The sequence below is a fragment of the Mytilus edulis genome, chromosome 4, assembly GCF_963676685.1.
Source record: "Mytilus edulis chromosome 4, xbMytEdul2.2, whole genome shotgun sequence".
Taxonomy (NCBI): domain Eukaryota; kingdom Metazoa; phylum Mollusca; class Bivalvia; order Mytilida; family Mytilidae; genus Mytilus; species Mytilus edulis.
Window position 1 is genome coordinate 67,794,461 of NC_092347.1, and position 9,656 is coordinate 67,804,116.

Genomic DNA, 9,656 nt, shown 5'->3' on the forward strand with positions numbered 1-9,656 from the left:
TTCAATGTTAATGTTAAGTTTCAACCTTTATACAATAAAAAAAAATCAACGCTGTTACAATGTTTTCAATCAAGTCAACTTTCAAAACTAACAGTTCATATAACGTCATTTTTACGTTGCAGATTAAACATTTCAACATTGCTTAAACGTTGAATTGTCTGCTGGGAAAGCACCACTCGAGTAACAAAAAATAAATTTTCATGGCCAAATTTGTCGAGTGGTTTAATGCGGTGGACAAACATCAGGTGAGATTATCGTTATAATGTTGAGTTGTTATTTTATTTGTTTTCTATCTTATCCAACATCAACTTGTACTTATATTTCTTAATGACGAGTGGGCACAAAATATTGAGCAATAAAACAGTAACTGTTGTGCTAAATTGAATAAATTCGCTGTACTTGAATTTCAGCTGACACAGACATATTAATTTGTTTGTATTGGCATAACGCCATGCTTTGATTTTCTAAACCAAAAAATTAATTAGGAAAAAAAACATTTTACACCTATCAAATTTGTACTTTTAACACCGTGAGTTTATTTCAAAAAGGACATAAGAAGAAATTGACATGGTACTATTGTTACTTGATGCCCTATAAATCCCAATTTTTAGAGACCTATAAATTATTCCCATACAAAAATATTTCTACAGATTATATAAAGTTTGCTGAGACAAAGTTCATTATATCATTTGGTTAGTTTTTCTAAACCAATGTGATCATCATTTAATTTTATCGTTGGTTAGGTGTTTGAAATTATCAAATAAACTTATCGTCCGTGTAAAGTAAAAACATAACTTTGTTGTTAATAGTTAAGGAACATTTTGTGTTATTCACAACTATTTGCTGGGGAACAAATAATGGTTTCATCAAATATATACTTATATGGAGTCGTTTCCATTCAGTACATTTCAAAGCCGGACGGAAACCAACTTTCAGTGAAATGTGCTTCAATGCATAATATTTTGCCCGTTGGAAGGTCATTGTTCCTGCGTTTAATATGCAAACAATAGTTCATATGATAGTAATTGTATGATGTTGCCAATTGGAGTTTTATTGTAGAATTTTTCCATCTTCAATATTCTCTGGTTTTAGGCAGAAACAATCCTTTCTCTATTGTGAGATCGAAATATTATTATCTGTCTTTCCCGCCCTGTTTAACTTTCGACACCAATAACGTGAAGTTCTGATAATTCATCTCTACCAAAAAAGACATTGTGTGAGATAAAATTGAAAATGCAAAAGTTTTCTTAACACTTTTAAACAAGCCAAATTTTATTACATTAATATGTAAGATTATTGAAAAGAAAGGCATACAATCTTGTTGATTGACGCCATATATGAAATGGTACGATGACCAATGGATGTACGGGTTATTTTGGTGTTAAATGTGCATTACGAATTCGTGCTATCTTCATATCAACTCGCGATTTTTACAATCATATCTACCTTTTTTTCACTATCCAATTACCAAAATTTCTCATTTGATATAGGGAATAAGCCACGTAATTGAAAGGGGATGGGATTATTGTATTGTCTGTCAAAAGAGAGAAAAGAGTTATTTTGAATATTAATTGATTGTTGTTTGCTTGACGTACAGTGGCATATCTATTATAATTGTTGAGGAAAAGAACACAATAACTTTTAATACAACAGATAGGTACTGCAATCGGGGCCCGACTAGGATTACGGGCGTGGAATTTGGAATGTCACGACAAAAACGGGGATGTATTGGAAAGTTACCGAAATTTTACCTTTCAGTATGCCACCAACGGGCCCCTCAAAGAGTTATAACACGCATTTTAAACGTGCTTAGAGTGTGGTTCTCTCTACGCTAGGCATCGAATTTAAAGGTCACATTCTTACCCGACGTGGCTACGAATTTTTAAATCCCTCGCAGTGAGACTTTGATGAGGGTTTTATTAAGAAAATATGATCTTGTGCAATTTCAAGATATATGTATCGATAGAATGATAGAATCTTGGACCGTATATGTAAACAATAATATTTAACTGGTTTTAATTTATTTTTTAACTAATCAATATTAATACCGATAAAAGCAATATTTAAGGATATCATTTCAGGATTGGTACCTTGTAAAATATGAATATTTAAAGGACCGATAAGTTTAACCTGATCGTCTCTAAATTTATAGCTCGATAAGCAACATCTCCGTAGAAATTAGTCAAACCATGTTTAGCTATTTGACGTGCTTGTTTTCGGTAGCTTTGAGTGTATTCTTAAATACGGTATGAAATTGAGTGTTAAAACTTAATAAGCTGAAGTTTATCGTAACGAACATTTTCATTGCATAAAAATTGAGAGAGAAATAAAACGATAAAAGAAACTTAGATAAATAACAAAGTGCAAACAAAATTGAAATTTGCGGTTAAGTATGATTCCCGAAAAACGCTAGAAAAAACTGGTTTTTTTTGGAAACGCGAGTTTTCCTTCTAAAAACTATTTCCGCATTCGTTATTGATATCTTATCATTAGTCAACAACGTCATTGGTTCTTGGAAAAGTGACATGAAGGCCATATCCTAGACTACAATTAGTCCAATCACATAGATTAAAGAGGAAGAACCGAGATCACAAACAACAACTTTAAAAACGTCCACCAAATTTAACACATGAATTGTAAATGAAAAATGATACATCTTGATGATGTTGTCAATTTAAGAGAACTTTTTATTGTGAATCAGTGTTAGTTTTTGAAATATATTTTGTCCATCCCCCCCCCCCCCAAAAAAAAGGTTTTTTTGGGAATTTTTTGGGAAAGACTTACCTTTTTGATATGTCTTTAACTGGGAAAACTACTAGTAGTGTAAGGGGTAGAAAAGCCAAATTGTCTATACCGTTGCATGAGGAAAGGGACTTAAATATTATTATGGACTCGAATATATCATCGTAACTTTTCACTGTCAAAGCCTGATTCACATCGTCCTTATGAAATGATGTTTCAAAGTAACAATAAGACTCGGTTTTAATAGCTGAAAGATAAAATATTTTTTTGTCATTTGGAAAGGGTTATCATGGACCATTTGTATAGACTAAGCAAATTAACCTGAATAACCAGCCTTCTTCAGGAATGCTCACGAGTTTAGAAAGCAAAATATACAAAACGTTTGGTCAAATTTAAACCTTCAAAGGAAAAACGGTAAAGACATTATGATTCAAATTTTAACTGGTTATTCTTTAGAGAAATAGTTTGATAAAACCAATGCGTTTATTTTTGTCATTTGAACTTTTCTTATTTTGGGACATTATTAACTTTTATGTAAATAGAGATATGATTTGGATCTAGAGTACAAAACTAAAGATTTAGGAAATGTGATCTTGAACTCATTACTATATATGATTTTGAAATGAAAAAATTGATACAAAAAGATATTTCAAAACATCATAGTGGTGAACCCTATAGTTAAGTAGAATGCTCGTAAGACAGACTACTAGAAGTATTTGAGACGCCAATTGTGATTTGTCTGCAAAAAAAAACCACATCTAAAATGCTTTTGTACAGAATTGACAACTAACAAAAAGTAAAATCACAAAAATACTGAACTTAGAGGAAAATCAATTCGGAAAGTCCATAATCACATGGCAAAATCAAATAACAATACGCATCAAAAACGAATGGACAAGAACAAATGTTTGGTGTCAGATGGTCTCTTACATATATATATATCATTATATATGTTAATTGTGTTTTCTTTGTCACTCACTATAAGTTTATTTCATTTTATTAATCTCAAATTTGAGAAAACATATGTAATTGACAAAACTTCATAACAATTCGTGGAAGTATGTCGAGAGCCTCAAACCTTCTCTGTGAATTCGACTAAAAATCAGGAAAAATATAAAGTCATTGGAATAGCCGATAACCTTTTGTCTATGGTGCTTCCATTCATTTCCCTTACAATCTTCTGTTGTCAATTGCAAAGGTACTTAGAAAACATACAAAGCTTTGGAAGATGCATAACAAACAAATAGCAACAAGAGAAAAGTCTACAAATAGATTGGTAGATTTCTCAGATATCGCACCATCGTTTTTATTTATTGCATTATACTCCAGCTTTATCTTTAATGTTTGTTATATCTGTTGCATTCCAATTACACTTTTTATGTTTAGCTGGCTCTCGTCGTCATTTCGAAATGGTATGAACAATGCATGTGCAAGAATTTAAAACAGCAATGTTATATCTGTAAACTTACTTTCCTTTATCGATTGATGACTTTCTTCGTCGGCTTGAAAAAGCTCTTACATTTCAGACGAAGTATATGTTAATTATAGTGTTCTCTTTGTTCAATCCTATGATATCCGTAGGAGAATATCATAAAATACAAATATGTAGATGCTACTGCTTGCTAAGTTTGACAGTCCTTTACCAAAAACAGCGGATATGTAAATTAATCCATCTACATGTATATATATAAAACATCATGAACTGTGATACAACTCTAGACGAAGACAACAAGAAAACTAAGCATCACTCGATTGACGAAAAATACTTTTTTATAACCAAATTGGTCGAGTGGTCTATAGCAGGGGACAAAGAGCAGGTGGTGTTATTCATTAAAAATATTGAGTTGTTGTTACATTGAAGTGTTCTCCACTTCTCCTTGTATTCATATTTCTTCAGGACGAGCGTGCAAAAAAAACCGCAATAACACAGTTGTGCTGAATTGTGTATATTCGCTGACCAAGAATTTCAGCTGCCACAGAAACATCGATATGTTTGTGTAGGCATAATATCATTATATGAATCTTTAAATCCAAAAATTAATTAGGTAAAAACCATCTCACACATATCAAATTGTACTTTTAACACGGTCATTTTGTTTCAAAACGGACATAACTAGAAATTGACGTACATTGTAACTTGATGCCCTATTGTTCTAAACCTATTGATTATCCTTAAACGAAAATCTTTTCGCAGAGTATATGGAGGTTGCTAAAACAAAGTTCATGAGATTTTTTGGTTATTTAAAAAAAACGTTCATCAACTTTCTTTCTTTCCTATTTTTTTTTTTGTCGTGTAACACCTAAGTCATTGAAAATTAAAAATTGAATAAACTTTTTGTCAGTGTCAAGTAAGAACATAACTTTTGTTTAAAGATAAGGAAATTGTAATTTCCCCAACTATGTTGGAACAAAAATAATGATTCCATACATGTAAAATCTTAACTTATGTGCATATATTTTGAGTACATTATTATATTGTTTATACGCAGTCCAGGATATAAAATACTGACGAGGCCCCTCATGGGGGGGGGGGGGGGTCCTAGTAATCACATAATCACCATTTTTTTGCCAATATAATCACATAATCATTAAATATTTGCTTATCTTTAGTAATCAAATAATCATAAACAAAAAATACAGTCCTAGGTAATCAAATAATCATGAAATATTTGGCTTAATAATCAAATAATCATTAAAAAAACGGCCAAGTAATCACATAATCAAAAACCCCATGAGGGCCCTCACTGACGTAACTAGACATCATTGAGATGGGAGCCTTCTCTGTGGGCCCCGCTGTAAATAACGTGTGGTAAAAAATTTGTATTGATAAGCTGATATGAAGCACTTTTTTAAGTTATTACATAGTTTCGTTATGTGCTGAGAGTGATTTTATTCTATGTTTTTTAGTTAAAGTGTTGGTTAATATAAATGTCAAGTATAAACTTTGAAATCATAACGGTTCTCAAGATACAGCGGACACGATATTTACCACAGGACATGCAGTTGTCAACTGAAACCAAAGTTTTTTTTACCTAGGAAGTTGTACATACATTATGACACACCCTCTATTGTTGGTTAATGTACATGTCAAGTATAAACTTTGAAATCATAACGGTTCTCAAGACATAGAGCCGACATAATATGTATCATAGGACATGGGGTTGTCAACTGAAACTGAAAAATGTTTGACCTTGACCTTTGACCTAGGAAGTTGTACATACATTATGACACATCCTCTGGTGTTGATTAATATACATGTCAAGAATAAACTTTGAAATCATAACGGTTCTCAGGATATAGAGCGGACACGATCTTTATCATAGGACATGCAGTTGTCAACTAAAATCAAAGTTTTTGACCTTGAACTTTGACCTAGGAAATTGTACAAACATTCTGACACACCATCTGGGGTTGTTTAATATACATGTCAACTATAAAGTATGAAATTATAACGGTTCTCTAGATATAGAGCGGACACAATGTGTTACGGACGGACAAACGGACGGACAGACTGATCACTAATTATTCTTTATTTTGTTGGATTACATTAACTAGTATACAGAATTATAAAATATATAACAAAACGCGTTACCTTGGACAAAACCAAAACTGCAAAATAAAAATGTAATGTAAAATGTCTTGTTAAGACATTAGTTTTAGCACGATAACAAAATTTATTAACTGCAACTTGGTATATAAAAATATCAAACATTTGAGGTACACCTTTTATTTTTCTTCGGTCAATTTTGTCAATTCTAAAAGTTGTTGTAATAATGCCCTAGAGTTGAAAGATGGGGTCCGTTCTCATCAAGAAGGCTGGCTGCTGGGAAAACCCAACCATCTCCATGTGTTCTGCTGACGAACCATGAGTAACGGTAGACATATGAAGCAGATTCAAGTCGAGGTAATACAGCCTTCATGTAATTTAGTTGGTCGTTGACAGAGTTTTTCTGCGGACATGCAAATTCGGTAAGCCATATTGGTTTGTGGAATCTATCCCATAATTTCTTTAAGAAATTCATTGTAATGTCTGCATTACACCAATAGGCATGAGTGGCTATGTAATCAACTTGGCAACCATGACAATGTGAAAAAAATTGCTCTAACCATACCACTGGATCTAGGTAACCACCCGGGGCAACGGCAGGGCTTACCAACTTTCTCCCGTGAGCAATTGATTCCAATGATTTCCAGTGAGTTGCTGCATCTTGGGGTGACATATTTGCTTGTTGCCGAAAATTTGGTTCATTGAAACCCAGGACATAGTGGGTGTTGTGTTGTAAATGGACTGGTTCATCAATGTTATGTCGCCATGCCCAGACCATTGGCACATATCCTGATTTTACACTTGACGAACAATGTTTTGTGCTGTGTTGCCACGGAGACTCGTGCCAATCATACCTAAAAGTGTAGAAAAAACGGTTTGCTTAAAAAACAGAAAATTAAACTTTGACACCAGGAGAATAAATCTCCAACCGCGGTTGGCATCGACCCAGTGTTTTTCAATAAACTCTTCATAACCAGGATTAAAATTGTGTATATGTGCCAGACTATATGCGTTTCGTCTACAAAAGACTCATTATTTACTCTCGAATAAAGAAAAGTTACGAAGGTGAATTCGAAGAGCATTGGGAACCAAACATTCATATTTACTTTGCCAAATACAGCTAAAGTAATCTTTTCTTGAGGTAGAAAAGCCTGAGTATTTAAAACATGTTAAGTTTTGTAAACAGTTAATTTATAATTATGAACATATCAATGATAGCGCATGTCAACACAAAAGTGCTGACTACTGAGCTGGTGAATAGTCACTTACCACCAGTGGATATTAGTAAGGGCATCTTCGTCTCCACAATGGTAACTGTGTCCGCCATTTATGGCAACTCCCTTTTTGGTGGAAGCTTCACAAAGACTGAAAATCACCAGCAAGCAGAATGTGTAAAGCATTCCTGTTAAAAAATAAAATGTTGGGCATTAATTGGAAAAGAGCTAAACAACCTTGGTATTCATTGTCGAGGATAATCTTTAGAATGTAGTATCATGGTGAAATTTAAAAAAAATCAAGAATTTAAATCGATACTTTTAGTCGGAAGAGTAAAGTAACACAATAAGCTAAGCATTTCGCTAGGTTATGGGGTTCCTTTTTGGAGATATTTATTTTTTTTAAATGACTCGGAATTGTACCTTATATAAAAAAAAAAATGTTATTATCTGGGTCTCAAATTGAAAAAAAACGAAATCTAGAATTTTGGTGATTTACCTTTTATGAGCTTAAGAAGTCTTATAAGAACAGAAAAATGGGCGTAATGGGGCAAAATTGGTTTACTCTGTATCATGGGGGACAAATTAGGAGTCCGACCATCTGATACAAATTCCTAAAATTGACATAAGTACACCCTTTAATAATCTTTCAAAAATCTGAAGAAAAAAATAATCAGGTTCAAATAGTAGATAGAGCGACAGAGGCAAACCACGTCACATTAGGACTTTAGTAAGAATTACGACCAAATTACTTAAGAACTCTTTCAGATGCCCATAATTGTAAGTGACCCGTTCCAAGTTTATTTTTTCGTCCTGATTATAATTAAAATAGTTTCTACTGGATATTAAGAGAGCAACAATCAATTAATTACATACCTATTAATTCGTTTAGTAGTACGTGTATTCGAAGATATCTTTTCAAGAAACCAAGGAAACTACCCGGTATATGCTATAACTATATATACGTTAACAATAGTTATAAGAAGATGTGGTATGAGTGCCAATGAGACAACTCTCTATCCAAGTCACAATTTGTAAACTAAGGTAAACCATTATAGGTCAAAGTATAGTCTTCCACACGGACCATTGACTCACACAAGCTTTTAGTGTATTTTTTTTTATATTTTTTATTTTTTTCTTACCTTACAGTGGTGTTTGATTATTTTTGAGACTTCTACAACACTAGTGCTATAGTAGTCTCAGATTATTTGAACTAAATGTACACTCACCCATGTTTTGGTATTACAAATCCTGTCGTAATACGACACTGATCTTGTACCTTAACATTGCTTTTCATTTTATATAGACTGTTTATCTTTATCTCTTAAAGATAACCCAGGTGTTAATTTCAAGAATGACAAGTGTTACTATGTGTTTCGATTATGCCACCGATCCAAAAGAAATGACCTGAAAGACCTAGTTAATTTAAAACAAAATATACGTATATATAATTTGGGTGTTGCTTCGGATTTTGATGAAATTCTGAATGTATCTATATCTCGTTAAACTGCATCTGAATTCCGAAAACTAGCGTTTATAGTTTGTAATGATAGTCTTTTGAAAATGTAATAAAGCTGTATAAATGTATAGAATATATGTTAAAAAAATAACGTAAAAGATATGCACTTTTTTCAATTTATATTGGAATTTCTTGTAATTCTTACAGCTGTTAACAGTATCGTTTTAACAATACGAAATTATAAGGGGGTCGCCAGATTCTTTTTGCTGTATGTACTGTCGGGTATTGTGTGAAAAATAGAAAAGTAACGATTGTCTTTTTTGTTGTTTTCCGGTCCAATTTTCAAGTTACATGTATCGAGGCTTATGGATTTCTATTGACTTATAAAAATAAGGAGATGTGGTATGATTGCCAAATGAGACAACTCTCCACCAAAGTTCAAAAGAAGTCGATGTAAGCAATTATAGGCGACCGCAAGAACGTTTCAATAGCTTTAGTTTTGTATTAATAAACACCCTATTTGACCTGACTTGGCACTAACATTAAAAGGTCGTTTGACTTTTTATCTGCACTCAGTTAAAGCCAGTTATTACTTGTTCAGGTATAAATGATAATCGATTCTGGATTATTTCACACAAGAGTTTAAGCAGCTTAAGGCTGTATCCTAGGTGTAAGATGATTGACCATCATTTCA

The 9,656-nt window shown here is 32.7% G+C and overlaps 1 protein-coding gene across 1 annotated transcript; it reads right to left on the minus strand.

The window, feature by feature from the left end:
* Positions 1-6,453: 6,453 nt before the first annotated feature.
* LOC139520300 (uncharacterized) lies at positions 6,454-8,798 on the minus strand. Its single transcript, XM_071312831.1, has 3 exons — positions 8,733-8,798; positions 7,559-7,691; positions 6,454-7,143 (listed from the first exon to the last, which is right to left on the minus strand). Exons 1-3 carry the CDS (start codon positions 8,734-8,736, stop codon positions 6,498-6,500), a joined length of 783 nt encoding a protein of 260 aa, XP_071168932.1. The 5' UTR covers positions 8,737-8,798; the 3' UTR covers positions 6,454-6,497.
* Between the last annotated feature and the right edge of the window lie 858 nt (positions 8,799-9,656).

Bases quoted from the DNA above. Each gene is read 5' to 3' on its own strand.
- LOC139520300 (XM_071312831.1), bottom strand. The intron at 7,144-7,558 runs GTAAGTGACTAT...CTACACTTTTAG, and splicing joins CTTACTAATATCCACTGGTG to GTATGATTGGCACGAGTCTC.